The sequence below is a fragment of the Eptatretus burgeri genome, chromosome 12 (genome assembly GCF_056783735.1).
Source record: "Eptatretus burgeri isolate ZD-2024b chromosome 12, Ebu_testis_v1, whole genome shotgun sequence".
Lineage (NCBI taxonomy): Eukaryota > Metazoa > Chordata > Myxini > Myxiniformes > Myxinidae > Eptatretus > Eptatretus burgeri.
This window is the reverse complement of record NC_140972.1, coordinates 51,408,315-51,428,467: the sequence shown is the minus strand read 5'-3', so window position 1 is coordinate 51,428,467 and position 20,153 is coordinate 51,408,315. Positions and strand designations below refer to the sequence as shown.

The following is a 20,153-nucleotide window of genomic DNA, read 5'->3' as shown; positions in this document are numbered from 1 at the left end:
GCTGGAAATATGAACAATGCGTATCTCCCGGTCATGTGGAGAGGAAAGCGGTCTTGCGGGGTATACTCGTGTGTGGATTATACATGCCTCAATTTTTTTAGAGCACTACCCCCCCCCCCCCCCCCCGAGTTGGGGTATACCAGGGGGAAGGTTATTTGTGTGAAAGTACCGTAATTAAGAGAAAGACAGATGAACTGTTAGAAGATAAATAATCATCAAATCCCTCACTTGAACTAAATTTTGAAACTCACTTATTTGCCATTTGGGATTGGTCATCTGGATATAGGCAGCACAAATAATTTTAAATAAAAAAAATTTATTGCATGAATCTCAAACAACATGATATTATAATCAAAAAATATTTTAAACTCAAAATATTTTATTTGTTAAATGCATATGTTATTGATGAAAAAAATCATTCAACACATTTCCATTGCCTTTTCACATCACCGATCATTTACCTCACAAAGCTGCTTGGTCGATTTTTGAAAATAAATTTTGTCATGAAGAGGCCTTGTATCCTTGGTCTTTTCCCCACCTTTTGCAGCACTTCTTCCCATTCTAGTACAAATAAACGATCAAACACATTCCAAGATAAAAACTTTGCAACCAAGGAGGCAAGAGAATGAAAATCATCAAATCCAAAAGATCAACGAATCAAGCTTTACTTACGCCATTCTGTTGAGAAAACTAGATCGCCTGACAGACATGGCAGAACCAGAGGCATGTCCAGATCCACCACCTCCCCTTGCCAAAGATGAAGGGAGCCTTCTACCACTAGACAGAAGAATGAGTGGAAGAAAAAAAAGAAAAGAAAAAAAAGAAGAAAAGGAATGGGAGAGGAGGATTAAACAGATTAGTCAGTCGTCAGAAAACACAGGCTTATATTATGCTCTTGTATGTCAAAGGTCCAGCAAATACATTCAGGTAGACATCAGGGCTGCATAGAATGCATGAACGATCGTTTCGCTCATACATCGGTTACACTGTCAGCGTGCCACAAAATCCATTTGTCGCTCTTGAAAAAACAGATGTGAATAAATAAATTAATTAATAAATAGAAAGATTTAGGCCAAGGCGATAAAGTTAAAAAAAAAAAAATTAAAAAGGGGGAAAGTACCTCATCTGAAGTTTTCATGTTAACAAGAAATTAATTGTAAATCTAAAATATATAGACAAAAATTTGTTCGTTCGTTCCGAGTGGGAAGCAGTGCAACCAAACTTTGCATGGCCTGCTCTTTCATCGAGACGAAAGTCGAGGGCTCGGTTTGGATTAAAAAAAAAGTTACCCCAAATAAAACCAGATAATTAGCCTTCAGGCCTCGATCGGTTCTTGTGTTTTCACACTGACTGGATCTTTTTTTCTCCTGGGAGTGATTGAGTAATATGTATTGAGAAAATCATATGTTGAGGTTGTTGTGATTTGTCAACAACACAAATTTCCCTGGGCAACACTGGTTACTTTAGCTCGTGTATTAAAATAAAAGTATGCAGAACCAGGTACAAATTTTAGATCCATGCTCAGTCTTCAATTGTTGTTATTGTTTCACCAATGATCATGACAACTGCAAAGTTTATTTTGGCAAGCTGCTGTTACAGACTTGCCGATTGGACACTGGACATTGTGTGGAGCTGTTTGATTGGGAAAGTATGTCATTGCAATGCAAGAATAAACTCGTTTTGTGTGCGACAGCGATTGGCAACCATGATGTCAGGGAAAAAATAAATAAAATAAGATAAAGGGAGAGATTTTCTTTAAAAACATTTATGAAATGGCCATTTAGCAAACTTTTTTTTCCGTTAATTATGACAATGATTACAGACTGAAACTTAACTGCATCACCTGCATCATCAAGTGAGGGATTTGTAACATTTATTTTGTAAACAGTTCATCGGTTTGTCTTCCTTGTGTCCTATTTTCATTCTCAGAACTAAATGGTGGGACATTTAGTTCATTTATACAATAAATAGGTTTTTATTGGATTGTGACGCCCCTAATCGGACTTCAGAACATTGGCGAATAATCGGGTTATCTGATGTCCCCACTTAAATGTTTTTTGTGTATTTTGTACTTGTGCCTGTGTCCTGTAATTACCGTAATCATTGATTTCGATTGAAATCACAACTCAATTAGGATGGCCTCGAAAATTCCCAACGGGTCTTGCCACTTCCCACCCAAACTTGGGACCTATAATTGTGCGCTTTCAAACACTTTTGACCCTACAAGTGTGCTGGGCCAAGAAAGTCTCCACATACTGCCAATTTGAATAATTAATTTTAAAATTCCACGCAATAATAATGAGTATATCATAACGTAATAATTAAACACAACAGGGCACAAAACAAGTCCAGACGCAAGCACACTACACACACAAACCTGATACCTACCCCCAGGGGAAGGGAAGGGAAACAAGGCCTGTACTGATATCCTGATGGCTTTCGGTCAGAATGGCAGACCGGCAGAAAGTTGGAACAGTTAAACTGAGAGAGTACCAGTACCCAGTGTGCACGACCTTAGCATGCACAACCACCTCATCATCTCTGGGAAATGCCTACTTTCATTCTCACTCCTGGGAAGAATGGGCATGGTCATCCAAGAAGACTTGGCTCCTAGTGGGGCAGCTTAGCCCAAATATTCAAAAGAATTGTGCATTTTGTGATACAAGCACCAAATTTGGCACAAATGTACATTAATATGTTGCGAACATTTTCAGATATTGGGCCACTTGAAATTCTCTCTTTATGTCCGCCATATTGAATTTCAAAATGGCCGCCACTTGAAATCTACATTTACCATTATCTCTGGACGTAATGCAGCTATTGACTTGATTCTGGTATCTAAATGTATGTTTTTGGGGGCAAGCAATCCAATGGTACCATTTTCAAAATGAAAGGCCCAGTCAACAGGATCACAGGACACAAAACAAGAGCGAGCAATGTCGGCAGTTGTCTTCGCTGAACTCGTCCTCTATATTGAAGAAACCAGACAAGATGAGGAGACGGCACCAGCATTCAGATTGGCTGACCTTGTCCAGCTCTATCAGTCCAGCTCGACACGAGAGTCCACTCCACACGACTGAAACAGAGACTGTTGGCTCAGTTTCCTGACATGCGGGCACACACCAAGCGGAGAGACATCCTGATGGCATTTGAAGATGTCGGTGCTGCTCTTGCCAAAGCCTGCGAGCTGGATAGTGATAGTGATGCAGTCCATCTTGCCCATGCTGCACAGATTGTTGAATTTCAACACACTGGAACCAACACTGGAGACGGCAAACAGCAGACACACGTCATCATGATCAGACGCCAAGTGTAAAGGCCTCATTTGTGAAAGATATTCGCTCTCTCGTCGGTATCATAGAGGAGATGGGCAACCCATTTGAGGAGGACAGTCAGGATGTAGTCAAACTGGACACAAAGGAGATTGCAGATCCTGCTGCTGTGGAGACCGTGATGAATGCTAAGAGCAGTTCGATGCTTTCACCAGAGTGTCTGTTGGACAGAACAAAGGCAGTGGACGCACCCATTCCTCGTAACAACCTGAAGGTGTTCAGCACTTCCACTCCCAGAAGCCAGAGCATAGGTCAGCAACAGCTTGCCTCCATCAAGAATGACTGTGAACTCTTCGCGCGCCTGTACATTGGCTGCCAGATGAGGGATGGAAACCTTGAGGAGTTCTTTTGTCACGAGAATCAGGCATGTCCTCCTGCATTGTCTGATGGTGGAAGCCTCTGCACTGGTACCAAGAGTGATCTCCTCACAGCTTGGAAGAAGTCTCCGACGCAGACAGAGACTCCTGTAACACGACCTGTATTGTGCTTGATGGAGCAGCCATCGTCCAGATGCTGAAGCCGGCTGCATCAAAGACCTTTGAAGAGTATGCACAACAGATCTTCATCCCATATATGTCCACGAAGCTGCAAACAGTGTCACGCCTGGATCTGGTCTGGGATACTTACCTTGCTAATTCACTGAAAGGTAGTACATGTGCAAAGCGGGGACAAGGTGTGTGGAGACGTGTGGTGGCTGCCGCAGCCATACCAGGATACTGGCAGAACTTCCTACGAGTGGACAGCAACAAGACCGAGCTGTTCAGGTTCCTCTCAGCAGCTCTCATGGAATGGTTTGACCAGGAGGACAAGCAACTCCTCATTGCTGATGGAGAGGCAGTGCTCAGAAAGCCACTACTGCCAGATCTGACCTCACTCGCCCCATGTAACCATGAAGAAGCTGACAGTCGGATGTTGCTGCATGCATCTCACGCAGTCCAGCATGGACACCATGCAATACTCATCCGGACTGTAGACTCCGATGTTGTGGTGCTGGCAGTGTCCCTGACACAGGAGTTGCAACCAGAAGACAAACTGTGGCTGACATTTGGAACAGGCCAGAGTTTCCGATACCTAGCAGCACACAAAATAGCAGCTGGATTGGGACGAGAGAAGGCTCGTGCACTGCCAATGATCCACGCTTTAACTGGATGCGACACTGTGTCTAGTTTTCATAGACATGGCAAGAAGACTGCGTGGGCAGTCTGGACGGTACTGCCAGAACTCACTGAGGCGCTGCTGCTGCTGTCCTCTGCACCTCGTGACATACCAGACAATGCAATGCGCATCATCGAGAGGTTCGTGATCCTGTTGTATGATCGAACCAGCAAATGCACAGACATTGACAAGGCCAGGAGGAAATTCTTCGCAAGGAAGAACAATGTGCAGCTCATCCCTCCAACGAAGGCAGCTCTGGAGGAACATGTCAAGAGGGCAGTGTATCAAGGTGGACATGTGTGGGGTCAGATACTGCTGCCAGCACCAGAGCTCCCTCCACCAACCAACTGGGGTTGGTCAAGGACTGGAGAAGGACAGTACACACCTTACTGGACCAGGCTAACTGAGGCAGCTCACAGCTGCATTGAGCTGGTTTCTTGAAAGTGCAAGAAAGGGTGTGGGAGGCGCTGCAAGTGCAAAAAAGGCTGCCCTTCAGTGCACAGCCCTCTGTGTGTGTGAAGGGGACTGCACATGACGATGAGTCAACAACAGACATGTACTTGTGGCAATGCTGAACTTGTTAACATGACACTGTTTATGTACATGTATCTTCAGTACCGGTATATACCTAGCCTCAGATACCAGTACACCTAGCCTCAAATACTAGACCATGTAGCATGTCAGTATTATACCCAAGACATTTACAGAACTAAGACATTCTTTTCAAAGTATTGTGTTGAATCCAATATTTGCCTAGATAATTTCCAAATAAAATTATACAACAGACTGTGATAGATAATATTAAGTTGAAAATGGTACCATTGGATTCCTTGCCCTCAAAAACATACATTTAGATACCAGAATCAAGTCAATAGCTGCATTACATCCAGGGATAATAGCAAATGTAGATTTCAAGTGGCGGCCATTTTGAAATCCAATATGGCGGACATAAAGAGAGAATTTCAAGTGGCCCAATATCTGAAAATGTTCGCAACATATTAATGCACATTTGTGCCAAATTTGGTGCCTGTATCACAAAATGCACAACAGGTTTGCTATGCTGCTGCACTATCCATACACGGGAACCAGCAAGAAGTGCTAGGTGGAGGGGACGAGCAGCTTAAGAGGGACTCTTAAGCATTTAAGCATATAAGCATGAGGGATATAATTTCTACACCCACAGATGATCTGGCATTTATTTATGCAAGCCGGATGTTAAACTTCACTTAACATTCATCATTCATGATTTGCAAAGCTTGGGGCACTTATACCCATTTCCCCACACATTACAATATATGTTAAGGCCAATGTTGAGAGACACGTCAAACCCAGGTCATTTCATAAATTTCTAGCGAATCTCATAGAAGTTGACATGAACGACCATGTCAAGAAGAAAAACAAAAACAAAAAGTTTTATTGGGAAATAAACTGCATCAGAATCATCAGGTCAGACTGATTACAGAGTTGAATCTTTTTTACATGTTAAAAAATATCATGTATTGATAGCCAAGCTCCTTGCATTTGAACTTTCATGTGTAAATGACAATTAGATCACCAAGACCATGATTTGCTTCATGTCAGTCTTACAATGAATGATTCTTCTCCTCCACCCCTCAAATTTACCAGCACCCCTTGTTTTGCTGTCTCAATTTATTTTTTCCATCAGCTTTGCTGTTGGCATTTCTTCCTTCTCTTCCTGCTGTTCTGTTGCGTCCTGATCTATTCTGTGTTCGAGCTCTTCCATGAGCTTCGACTCTGTACAAAAAAATAATAAAGATGATAATCATTCATTAATTATTTAATATGCTATTCACCAACAATTTTCCTACATTTAATGTTCTAGTCAGCATTATGTGTGACCTCAAGTCATAAAATTGTCATAATTACATTTTTCAAATGAAACAAAAATAATATAAACCAATGTCACCCGCAGGGTGACCCGTATCTTGCCAAAAGGTGACCACGTGTGACTTCTTTAAGGTCACACTGAGGTGAACAGAGCTGCTATCCACCAGGAGCGACTCATTGAGGAATATCTGCCTACGAGAGATTTCGATGAGAATCGTTCTACAGAGTAACCATGAAAAATATGCGTTTGCCTCATAACGTCACCAAATGACGTCATAATGTATCAAGCTTGACATAGAGAAAGCACTCATCGAGGTGTTCAATTTGAGGTACTACACGATATGCTTCCGAAAACTTGAAAATTTGACCTTGGGGTCAAATATGTTTGACCTCAGGCGCTAACCATGAAGGTCAAGGCCAATCGCCACCAAAAATTAATCAGCCGAGCGCCAGACCATGAACTATATTCCCATGAAGTTTGAAGATGATACGATCAAAATTACTCAAAAAATAAGGGTTTCGTCGACTCCCCTGATTTGCGACAAAGTGACCTTGACCTTTGACCTTCAAAATTTTGTGCACTGAAAGGGACCTCTATAGGCCTCTGATATGCGAAGTTACAAAAATTTCCAATGATAACTGTGCTCTGCAGAATTTTTTTATACGTGATTACAAACAAACAAACAAACAAACAAACAAACAAACAAAAACATACAAGCTGACTAACATATCTTGCAAAAACTTCGTTTTGGCAAGATAAAAATTGCCCAGTTTTGAGCGAGAAGAACATAATTCATTCACGGTTCCCTCAATTATCTTACCTGAAAATTTGCGCAACCAACAATGTGGTGACAAGATTTTCAATTTGTGCAGCCCGAGATATACATGCCCAATATATTTATCTCATGTAAACAAAAAGGTATACAAATTAAACTGGTTGTGAAACATGAGTCGCTGATTATGTTTTGTATTTAGACGTTGTAGAAATGCACAAGTATTTGCAAATATAGAGCCAGATGCTCGGGGATCACAACCCCAGGTGAGGTCATAGACACGGGAACATAGGCACATGACACACACACACACACACACACACACACACACACACACACACACACACACACACACACACACACACACACACACACACACACACACACACAATAAAATAATGTAGAAAAAAAACTTAACAAAAGAGATAATGCAGTTAAAGACATTTTACATAAAAGGTTGCACTTGAGACAAGTAAACCATACTGGAGGGAGGGGAGTTGAAAAACTTTTATTGAGAGACTACTGAACTAAGGGAGTGCAGTGAGAGCGCACACCTCCACCAGGCTGAACAGTTTACGTTTTGTATCCCATTGATAGGCCAGATGTTCATGCAGACCTGAACCAAAATCGAATTGGCTTGTTCCTGTCACCTATCAAACTCATCCACCAAGTTTTGTCGGAATCCATCCACAACTTTTCAAGAAATATCATATAATAAATATATCGTTTTTGACCTCATCTCTCAATGGTGACGAATCACATGTATATTAAACAAAAAAAATTATCATGTCCATAATCTAGATCTTCCCCGAAATCTAATCAATTTGTCCCCGTCACACGAATGTAGGTAATTTGGTCACGGTAAAACGGTCACAAGGTAATTTTGTCACGGGAAAACGGTCACAAGGTAATTTGGTCACGGGAAAACGGTCACAAGGTAATTTGGTCACGGTATTATTATTATTATTATTATTATTATTATTCACTGCATTTAAGGCCAGTAAGACCCAAGAGCAGTAATAAACATTTTCATTTCATGGCTGGCAAATCTTGTTGGCATAATGACGTATTGACCAAGTTTACTGACTACTATAATGGAATTGGAATTTATAAGTTGAGAGAGACAGAATCGATTCCATTATAGTAGTCAGAAAACTTGGTCAATACGTCATTATGCCAACAAGATTCGCCGGCCATGAAATGAAAATGTTTATTACTGCTCTTGGGCCTTACTGGCCTTAAATGCAGTGAATAATAAATAATAATAATAATAATAATAATAATAATAATAATAATAATAATAATACCATGACCAAATTACCTTGTGACCGAATTACCGTGACCAAATTACCTCGTGACCGTTTTACCGTGACCAAATTTCCTGTGACCAAATTACTGTGCCCCCGTCACACACCCAACCTGTACACAAAATTTCATCCGGATCCGTATAACTTTTAGAGACAGACAAACAGACAGAGGTGAAAACATAACCTCCATCCACCTTTGGTAAACATGGATGAAATTAACAAAATAAGGTGCACTTTACCTTAATGGAGTAAACAGTTCTCGATTTGAACCACCGGCTTTCACCCTCTGAGCAGAAGCTCCTCGGCTGGTTGATGGTCGCTGCATGGTCACACCTGTCAAACGATGCCACAAAGTTGAAATTTCACAAACCATGACTTATGTGATACATAAAACTATTCACCATGATGTTTGCCATGCCAATTGCCCTTTAATTGTGAAGCACGCTGGAGAAGAAATGGCAAATTCATCTCAAAAGCTCCAAAGGTGCTGCAATTTGAATGAATGCCAAGTTTCATCACGATAGGGAGCAATCAGGTGATGGCAGGTGGCTCTGGCCAATAACGGGACTGGCAAATAGCGAGACGCATTGTTAACACAGTGGGAAGGTCCCAGTGAATGTATATTATAGTCAGGTCAATATACAGTTTAACCCCCAAAAAATTGCTACAAAAGGTTTTTCAACTGATTCTGGTAGGTTTTAGTGTACTTTATAACATACTAAAAGTTTACCAAAGTATGACCCCCGGAAAAGTGTTTTTTTCAAGATGGCGTCCAAGATGGCTGCCCAAACCTTTTAATGATCATAACTCTGTAACCATAAACTCAAATTTGATGATCTTGGTGTCTATCCCAAGGTTTTTGGGGGCAAAGAACACATTAAGATCATAAAAAATGATGTTGGCTTATTATGTAACACAAAAATTAAGCCTTTGTCCATAGAATAAGTTTCAGAGCGTTCAGTTTTGACTGTCGTCATCCTCCTCAGTATCGACCTCTTGAGTGTTGTTTGGAATGTCACAGTTTTCAGTTTGGCAAGGGCCACATGCAGCAGAGCAGGGGAGTCCATAGCGTCTGCAGCTGCGTCGAGAGGATTTGCACCCCCTCGAACCGTTGCAATGGATAATTTTCAAGAGTTCGTGAGGCGCAGCATTGTTTTGGGTCATAATTGGAATTAACTGATCATTTTCCTATTTCCATCCCCATTAAGTTGGGTTCATTTCATTTGCCATCCCCATCCATACCATAATTTGAAAGTACACATGTTGGCTATGGAATCTTGTTGCAGGTGATGTTGGTGGAAGCCGTTCAGGAGTGACAAATGCTTGAGTAGTTGCCACTTTCTTGGTGAAAATGATATGGCGCAGTGATGATAGCGTATCATTAGACTTGCCACCAAAGAGATCAACCATCAGGTCTTTTCCAAGATCTGATATGTCCTCTTGAGATTTGTTTTGAAGGATGAATGCACAAGCACAGGACTTCATGACAGGATCAGATTTCACTAATTTTCGGAAGGCTGACTTTTTTTCCCCGATGCCAAAAATCCTTGAAGTTGAATCACAGCCTGTGTAGGCATGTACAAAGAGCAACTCATTGCACACATCTCCTAAAGTGTCTTTCAATAGGTTGTTATACACGTTGTGTTCTTTTGACTGCATGTTTGCGTCAGAACGGAAGTAGATGATCTCATTGTCTGTTCTAGAGTAATGAAGGAGCAAGATCAGCAAATCTGTATCCTCACCGACCAACGTTGTGGTGCAATGACGGGATTGTTCAACAGTTGCCTTAACGATATCAACGTCGGCATCCCCTGGTGACTGAATGACATGGCATCCCTTTTAGTTAGTGCTGTGCTGATGAGAGCAATCATGTCTGCCTTGTTTTTGTCACGAGACAAAAAGTCCTCCTTTTTGCCTGAAAACTCTATTTCTGCAGTGAAACTAACAATAGGGTGCAGGTTTTGTCCCCGTCTCTGATGTGTGCTGTCTTTTATGGAGGGACCTTCACCATAGCCATCGAACACCACTGTCGCTAGTCCGTAATGTCTCACAGTGAAGTCTGCATAAGACTCAGCTATTGCATTACATGAGTCGCCTTTCTTCCACGGTAAACTATGAAGCAAAGAGCCACCATCGAGCACGTAACAATCTGTTTTAGGAATAGAGTTCATCACAGCCTCACTTGACAAGTCCGCAGCATGGTCTCGAATTGCCTGAGCAAGCTGAGGTTTGTCTGCTTTTTGAAGAATGTTCCCGACCTCAAAGAGGGCTGGAGGGTAGTGGCTTAGTTCATACGTCAAAACATATTCAAGGGAAAGATATCCTGACACCACAATGAAACACTGGAACACAAGGGCAGGATCAATGGTACGATCAGGAGCAATCTTCACAGCAGAAATATTCCCAAGGGTTTGGGCTCTGTCTTTCCACTTGAATTTGTAAGTAAATGCCGACTTTCCGATTATATCTTCAATGATCTTGTTCCCAACCGATTCAAAGGCATGTACATTGTACATTCACATCTGGCCCAGCCACTATCCCGTTGACAATGTTACTCAGAGTAGAATCAGATGTGAAGGGTGAGCAGGCTGCAAGCTTTATCCGAATTTTCTCGAGATCAGATGCATCTCTTTTGATGCGCGCCTCAGTTGAGTCTTTGTGTTGCGGACTTGTAGTATATATAGGTCAGGTCTGTGAAATCCTGCATCGCACTGTTGTACTCGGATGTTACAGGTGCAGAAAAGGTCCAAAGGTTTCACATGTCCTCGGTCATCCCACTGCCGCGAGTTAGACCACCAGTGCTCTTTAGAGACCTCATCAACGTTTATTCAATGACAAGATCACTACTAAGTCCTGCCCAGCACTGATTGCTCCTACGAACAACGTGAAAACCATCAAGGACCCTTCGATAAACGCCTGGGTGTTTTTCCTCCAGGTTGCTCATTTGCTGCAGGTAGTAATGAGCAGATCGCAGGTAATTGAAGTGCCCAGCTGCAGCAAAGACAGTTAGGCAATTGGACACTGCCTGCAAATGCATCAACCAAGACCCAGTACGATCCGCCTTGATCAACATTCTTGCCATGCCAACCATACGCTGATAATTATGCCACAACTGGCTGGTCTTTGAGGTCTGAGCAAGTTCAGATTTCTTCTTCTCCGTTACTGTCTCGAGTTGGATCAAAACCTCAGAACAAGCAGCATCTCCTAGCGTCGTCTCTCCGCTAAGAAGGGAGGAGTACAATTCCGCGGCTTGATCCAGCAGTGTCTGAATCTCGGGATTGTCTTTGGCCATTTCCGTTATAAGCTGGCTATGCAGGCACTTGTCAACAAGAAGATGGCCCCTCAACCCCTAAAACATTGGTACAAAAGGTTTCTCAACTGATGGCAGCACTGAAAATCTGGAAAGCCACTGCAGCAAAAAATCTTAACTTACGCTATGTGATATAAAAATGGTTACAATGTGTTCATTTTTGACGCCATATTGGATTTTGATGTTACATAGTAGGCCAACATCATTTTTTATGATCTCAATGTGTTCTTTGCCCCAAAAAACCTAGGTATAGACACCAAGATCATCAAATTTGAGTTGATAGTTGCAGAGTTATGATCATTAAAAGGTTTCGGCAGCCATCTTGAAAAAAAAAACACTTTTCCGGGGGTCATACTTTGGTAAACTTTTAGTATGTTATAAAGTACACTAAAACCTACCAGAATCGGTTGAGAAACCTTTTGTAGCAATTTTTTGGGGGTTGAGGGGGTATTTTCCATATATTGACCTGACTATTAATAAACTGAACATCCTTGTGTATGGCAAGGATGGGTCTATCCATAATCATGGTCAGCATTCCTTTGATCATTTATCCGATTTCTCCCTTTTTTACAAATCCCAAAATATTTATTATTCATACAAGGCTCTTTGTTTTTGTTTTTTTCTTAATTACCTTGCTCAAATCGTGTTAATAAAACACAGACCCAACTGGAGAGTTCATACTCAAAGAACACAATACACCCCATGCAATGTTCAAGTATATCCTTCAATTTAAATACAATAATGATTTTAAACGTTGTTAAAAAAAAAAAAGAAACGACAGAAGATTAGCATTGTAAAAGCTGTCTTCTACACCACCATATCTAACATGTCCAAGTACAGTACAGTACAGTACTGCTAAACTGGAGGTTTTTGGATGTATAACAAAGGCAATTTGTGTACTACAGTGTTTCAGTGCATCATATAATTCAATTCAAATAAATTAAAGATTGTAAAAGTCACATAAATAAATTCTGAGTTTACCACCATATCCAACACATTACATTAGTTATTCATGCCTGCTGTAAGTGTCCTTTACAATGTCCTAAAAAACTATTTTTTGTGTTTGGAATGATTTTTTCCATTTTGTTTGACTGTCAGGCAGACAGACAGACAGACAGACAGACAGACAGACAGACAGACAGACAGACAGACAGACAGAGTAAAATATTGTTACGGTTGTAGGGGTAGGAGGAGGAATTTCACAGGAAAGTTATGATTGAATAGAGTTGTTTGGTCTGTGGACGTCTAAGAAACATCTCGATGTAAATTAAGTAGGGAGACTGCGAGCTTAAGTGTTACTTGTCAGCACAATGACAATGGTGGGGGATTGGGAATGGTGCTGTGTTAATTACATAGGGATTTATACCAATTCCCCCCCCCCCTTTATGTGATTGCCACCTGTGACCTATTCCTACGTTTTTGCATTTACAAGCCAGCCATGAAGGAGTTGCGTTTTTATAACCACAACCACCATGACAACAAGCAAGCCAGGCGTGCTGAGCAGCCAGAGGCCCCGTCTTCCTGGGTTTCGTGCCAGCAAGCCACACCCAGAGGTGGAAGAAGGGTTTAGTTCACAGTAGTTGTTGCGAGGGGAATGTGACTGGGACGGAGGAAATTGCTTTGCTCTCCTCTCGGCACGACAAAATGGCTGCGTGATTCTCGTGTCGTGCTGTGAATTGGTTCATGTGGAGGAGCAAGATACTGGCCATTCACTCTTGGCTGATCATGAGAGACCGACCTTGAAGCCTCGTGTATATCACCGAAGAGACGGTGGACAAATGGCAAATTCATCTCAAAAGCTCCAAAAGCCATTCTGCAAAGCAGCGGCATCGGTGAGGACGATAGACGCAAGAAGCTCGTGGGGTTCGAGTATAAACTCTGTACATCCATTTGTGCCGTGCCTTCGTCGCTCCGTCAGTGCCGCGCCAATGCCACTCCCACGCGCGATGATCTCTTTGAATCACGTGTCCGCCTCCGAAGGAAAACCGCTCGGCTATCCGGGCCTGTTTGGTGTTATACGCCCGTTCACCACAATTGGGCATAGGGGATTAACTTAACCCCAGACCTGCGACAATATTAACTCACTCCTCTCTTGGCATGTATGATTGGGATGAATTCAAACACAAAGTGTAGTAAAACGAAAGACTAGTCTTAATATTCATGTTCAAAATAAAACATTAAATTTAAAGGAGTTTTTTTTCGTTGATTATGAACTGATGTTTATAGATGGAGGGAGGGATATAGCCAGACGAACATGAACCAATTGATTAAGCCCACTTTTCACTTTGCATGTGCAGGGTAATTAAGGTGTTTTACAAATCCTCACAAGAAAAGTTTGTTGAAAAAAATTGATTACAAAAAGCCTCAAACATTAAAACAAGCCGGTAGGTGGACATGGGTAGTCGATCAAGTCGAATTTAGTCGTTTTTCAGCCGTTATTAGCCAACAAAAGCGTCCATAGCAACGGTTCTTTCTCACACATAACTAGGACATACCATGAATCTACCATACCAGTTTCATGCATATCTGACTCATAGTCTCCGAGATATAACGAACTTTGTTTTTTTATTGTTTTCGACCAGGGTTCATTCAAAGTCTATCTTCTCCGACAGTTTTCATAGGACCCGGCTGGAAATTTTTGACAATATGGCTGAATGTACTGCCCACAGTCGCTCGTGACCCGATTTTTGATTTTCGAAAAAAGAAATTCTTGAGATTTTTTTGAAAATTTCAAAGGTCCGTTGCTCGGCAACGGATGGGTCCACAGCAACGGTTCTCATTTGCACACAACTAGGTCATGGTATGAACCTACCAACCAAGTTTCATCAAAATCACCATTGTATTAATGGAGCACTGGACCAAACAGACATACATACATACAGACAGACAGACAAACGTAGACGGAAATACTGACAAGGGAAGATAGATCGACTACCCCCCCCCAAAAAAAAAAAAATACATATATATATATATATATATACACATATACATATACATATATATATATATATATATATATATATATATATATATATATATATATATATATATATATACACATATACATATATACCGTCGTGCCCCCAGAATCCGAACGCCCCATTGTTTGAACAAATTGGAATCCGAACAATTTTTTCAAGAAAGATTTGCCCTAAAAACCGAACACATTTTCGAAAACCGAACACAACGTAGCGTTCATGTTTGTTCACATGAGTCTCCCCCGCCTGTTTGAGCCGCATCTTCGCGCTTTGTTCATTCAGTTATTCGGTGGAAGTCCTCGTGAAAGCATCTCTCATGTGTCGATCGCTACTTTACCTCGTGTTTTCACCTTGATGTGTGCTGTTTTTTTTCTTCAATTATCACCCTTGTGCATTCACCATGGCAACCAAGAAGAGCAGTGAAGCAAATAGGAGTAAGAGGAAGTCCGTGAGAACGACAATTGAGTTGAAGAAAGAACTTATCGCTAAGCATGAGAGCGGTACGCGTGCGTCTGATCTCGCTGCCATGTTCAAGCTGCCGAAATCGACCGTGTGTAGGATTCTGAAAAATAAAGAAGCGATAAAAGCGTGAAAACCCGTCGTGAAGCGAACTCATTCAATGAACGCTCTGACCAATCGGCTTTAACGAACTCAACGTTTTTTTCGCGAGCATGGTAGGGACGTCATGCTGCGTCACCCAATCGCTTCACCTCTTGATTATCTCCGCGGAACCGTGCGGTGAAAATGGCACGTTTGTGTCTCCACAGAGTGTACTGGGATATAAAACACCATTTGTTGCTTCATGGTTAATTACATACCTCCACCAGGCTGAACAGGTTACGTTTTGGATCCCAATGGCCACTGATAGGCTGGAGCTGCATCCAGACCTGATGGAAGAAGCGACAACGTCCTGCTCATCCCCCAGGATTAGAAGATTCATGACTCAGAAAAGGTCATTTACTCATCTTATTTTACCTTAAACATGGGTAATTTCAGTTGAAAGCGTCTTGAAAGTGGGTTTTCTTGGGGTCCAGGAACGGATTAATTCACTTTCCATTATTTCTTATTGGGAAAATAGTTTTGGAATCCGAACTTTTTGGAATCCGAACAGCCTCTTGGAACGAATTCAATTCGGATTCTGGGGGCACCACTGTATCTTCTTCTTCTTCTTTCGGCTGCTCCCGTTAGGGGTCGCCACAGCAGATCATCCGTATGATCCGCATAGTGATTTGGCACATGTTTTTTTTACGCCGGATGCCCTTCCTGACGCAACCCTGGTCGCCTCTTACGACACAGGGATATGGTACACCTATTTTAACCGGGGTATACACCGGCCCAGTATACTGGTACTCATTTTGCCGACCTTGGAAGGATGACAGGCTGAGTCAACCCCCTGATGTATTAATTCAGTGACCCAACGGGGCTTGAACTCAGGACCTTTTGGATCCCAAGCCGCTGCCCTAACCACTGCGCCAACACCAGGCTGGGGGCACCACTGTATATATAGTAATAATAACTTCCTTACACACACACACACATGCACTTTAGGACCTGGGAGAGCTCTGTTCCACAGTCTGAAACCCACATATGGAGAAAACAAACACCACAGCATTCAGACAAAGCAGAAGCTGGGGTCCATGTGTATCCTACATGCGGACATAATGACTGTATAAGCTTTATATATATTTGATGAAGTAGATTGTGAAAGAGCTTTCCTCTATATTTGATGAAGTGGATTGTGAAAGAGCTTTCCTCTATATTTGATGAAGTGGATTGTGAAAGAGCTTTCTATATATTTGAGTAGCTGAAGTACCCGGTAATACATGGGAAATTTGCCCTATTTTCCTCACGCCAGTTAGACTGAGGCATTAGTTGTATGGAGAAAATTAGGAAGGCTTCTTTTATTCCTCAGATTTATGGGAGGAAGGCTTTATGCTGCCGTAATCCTCAGAGAGGTCATAGTTGAAGGCGGCCTTGAGCCACTTAATGTTTCTAGCAGCAGTGGAAACTGTCCTTACCTTGATGTCCTGCCAAAACCCGGACCGAGAAAGCTGGAACGCGAGTTTTGTGCTTCTCTCGCCCGTCGGTGTGACGCTCTATTTGCAGTTAGGCAACGCTCTCTCTCTGCAGCCGCCTCTGCTTGCCTGGCTTGTTCATGAGCAGATATATCAGCAGTAAGACGACTCTCTCTCTCTCTCTCTCTCTCTGCAGCTGACTCCGCTTGCCTGGCTCTTTCATGAGCAGATCTATCAGCAGCTAGCTGTTGCCGTGCGCGTGCAGTTCAAGAATTCAAATAACAGGAGGCGAATGTGTATGTTTAAAAAGTCAACGAATACGAACATTTTGTATTTCAAAAAACCCTAGCGTTTTTAACCATGAAGCCTTTTGTTATGGTTAATACGCCGGCGCACTATTCGAAAGACTTTTTTTTTTAAATGAAAAAAAAATTATATATATATTTTTCATTTTTATGGAAAGCCACTTAGCGCATCCTGGAGCTGAATGTTAGGTCTATATGCGTGTAAAGTTTTATCACGATCGGTTCACTGGTTTAGGAGCTTATTGGTTACAGACAAACAGACAGGACTGCCATTTATATAGTCGATGAAGTAGATTGTGAAAGAGCTTTCTATATATTTGATGAAGTGGATTATGAAAGAGCTTTCCTCTGTATTTGATGAAGTGGATTGTGAAAGAGCTTTCTATATATTTGATGAAGTGGATTGTGAAAGAGCTTTCTATATATTTGATGAAGTAGATTGTGAAACAACTTTCTATATATTTGATGAAGTACATTGTGAAACAACTTTCTATATATTTGATGAAGTAGATTGTGAAACAACTTTCTATATATTTGATGAAGTAGATTGTGAAACAACTTTCTATATATTTGATGAAGTACATTGTGAAACAACTTTCTATATATTTGATGAAGTACATTGTGAAACAACTTTCTATATATTTGATGAAGTAGATTGTGAAACAACTTTCTATATATTTGATGAAGTACATTGTGAAACAACTTTCTATATATTTGATGAAGTACATTGTGAAACAACTTTCTATATATTTGATGAAGTACATTGTGAAACAACTTTCTATATATTTGATGAAGTACATTGTGAAACAACTTTCCATATATTTGATGAAGTGGATTGCGAAACAACTTTCCATATATTTGATGAAGTGGATTGCGAAACAACTTTCCATATATTTGATGAAGTGGATTGTGAAACAACTTTCTATACATTTGATGAAGTAGATTGTGAAACAACTTTCGATATATTTGATGAAGTTGATTGTGAAAGACCTTTCTACATATTTGATGACGCTTCCACCTTGGCTTTGGCTTTTCCCGTCTTGGAAAAAAAAATTAAACAATAACGCTCACTAATCTTCTGTAGGTTTGTGCTGTTGATTCATGCATTCAAATTAACGTTCTCTTGAATTATTATTAACTAGAACGGGCACTCATAGAGCGCATACCTTCGCCGCCACTACTTTTTTTGTTCTTGGTATGAGTGTGGGGAACTGGTTTGATGCTGGTTTCATGCAAATCGAATAAGAATTGACTGAGTTATGCCGAAAACCGCATATTTTTCAAGGGCATGACCCCCCCGCCCGACATTTTACCCCAACCGGTGACATGTGTTATGACGTCATTGTGTCACAGGATTGGGCATTAAATTCTGAACATTTTGGTGCTGGGTTCATGTAAAGCGGACAAGAATTGACCGCGTCATGACAAAAACCGCATATTTTTCAAGGTCATGACTCCCCTGACCTTTGACCCCTAACAAGAGTATGGGCGTCATTGTGTCATATTGCATATCACAAGATGAGGCGTTGAATTCTCAACATTTTGGCGTTGGTTGCATGCAAATCGAATAAAAATTGACCGTGTTATCGTAAAAAGACGATTTTGACCTTTTCGTGACCTTGACCTTTGACCCGAACGATCCCAAAATCTAATCGAATGCTTCCTGGCTAATAACCAATCATCCCACCAAATTTCATGCAATTCGGTTTAATACTTTTATGAGTTATACGAATCACAAGATTACAAACAAACAAACAAACAAACAAACAAATAAATAAATAAATAAATACACGCCGACCAAAACATAACCTTTCGCAGAATGCGAAGGTAATTAGTTCACCTGCAACGTCGTTCCGGGGAGCTTTTGGCATGGTGCGTCGTCAGTACGTCCACAAATACTTGAAACTTCTTCTCGGAAACTACACATACGATTTCAATGAAACTTTACCACAACCTTCATCACCCTGTATGTACAAAAGTTTGCTCATGGTATTAAAAATAATTATAAATAAATAACGCGGCTGGGGGTTCCACGGTGGTTTCCCCCCCAAATCGGTATTTACTTTCTTCTCAGAAACTACACATGCAATGTTGACGAAGATTGACTACAACCTTCATCACCCGTGATGTACCAAAGTTTTTTCACTTCATTAAAAAAAAATAAAAAAAATGCATCAGTTATTTACTTTATTCTCTGTTACATACTTTGTGGATTATATCGATGAAGACGAAGCAGTTTGCTGGTTTTCTTATCCAACCACTACCAGGTGAGCACCCAGGCGTATTCCCCCCCCCCCACACTTTTATCCCTTGTAAAACCATTGAATGATCTTACATCATCCATAGTTGACAACCGTAGTAAATTAATCCCTTAAACAATGAATTTTACCTCAGAACAATGAATTTTACCTCAGAATGCCTGTAATCTTTCCGTCGAAGTTTGAAAAACAAAATGACGCCGTTTCAGCGCCGCGTTCAAATCGCAGAACCAATCAAATTTCAAATTGTTCACGATGCGAAATTATATTTATTTGGTTGCCTTGTTTTTATGTCTCCTTTAATCACATGAATCCTACGTACCACAAGGTGCTTGAAGTTTAAAGATTTCCTCAAAATTCGATTAAACAAATATATTATGGAAGGCTAACATAACTTAACAAAACTATGGCGATACACCATTTTTTGCTCTTCGCAAATTACCTACTTTAACAAGTTATTTCTGAAACGTCAGAGGGAAACCTGAGTAGATAAAACAAAATTATTCCAAAGTAGGCTTATAAACCAAATACACGAGGGTGGTATTCAGTTAGCAAGCGGCTTGCTATCGCTTTCCAAGCCAATCGTTCCGTATCAACGCCTGTGCAAGCCGCTCGCCTAGCCGCTGGGTACGTGGAGCAATTAATTAAAATAAGTGTTTCATTAAGTGAGAAAAAATGCCGCCGTAGTTGGCTTCAAAACGATAGTAATGTTAGATAAATATAACAAAACGAACACCGACACCGGAAGTGGTAGATGCATAGATAAGCTCGACAGGGAGTTCCTCCTTCTTATTCCACGTTTATTCATTATCTTTCTTTCCCTCTTTGTTGTACTCTGGAGCCGCTGCGAACAAAATAAATTTAGTTTTGGG

The 20,153-nt window shown here is 41.1% G+C and overlaps 1 protein-coding gene across 3 annotated transcripts in view; it reads right to left on the bottom strand.

Moving 5' to 3' along the window:
• The window catches only part of NDC80 (NDC80 kinetochore complex component), a 78,093-nt gene extending 58,540 nt beyond the window's left edge, over positions 1-19,553 (bottom strand). Inside the window, exons 1-5 of one of the 3 annotated variants that reach the window (XM_085850527.1) lie at positions 19,433-19,448; positions 18,864-18,942; positions 8,655-8,748; positions 673-777; positions 462-561 (exon numbers count right to left, since the gene is read on the bottom strand). In XM_085850527.1, the coding sequence (XP_085706653.1) occupies positions 462-561; positions 673-777; positions 8,655-8,748; positions 18,864-18,894 (330 nt within the window). In that variant the 5' untranslated portion in view covers positions 18,895-18,942; positions 19,433-19,448. Of the gene's footprint in view, positions 1-461; positions 562-672; positions 778-8,654; positions 8,749-18,863; positions 18,943-19,432 lie in introns of those variants that run through there. The other 2 variants (XM_085850528.1, XM_085850529.1) reach the window with 2 other exon arrangements.
• Positions 19,554-20,153: the final 600 nt, after the last annotated feature.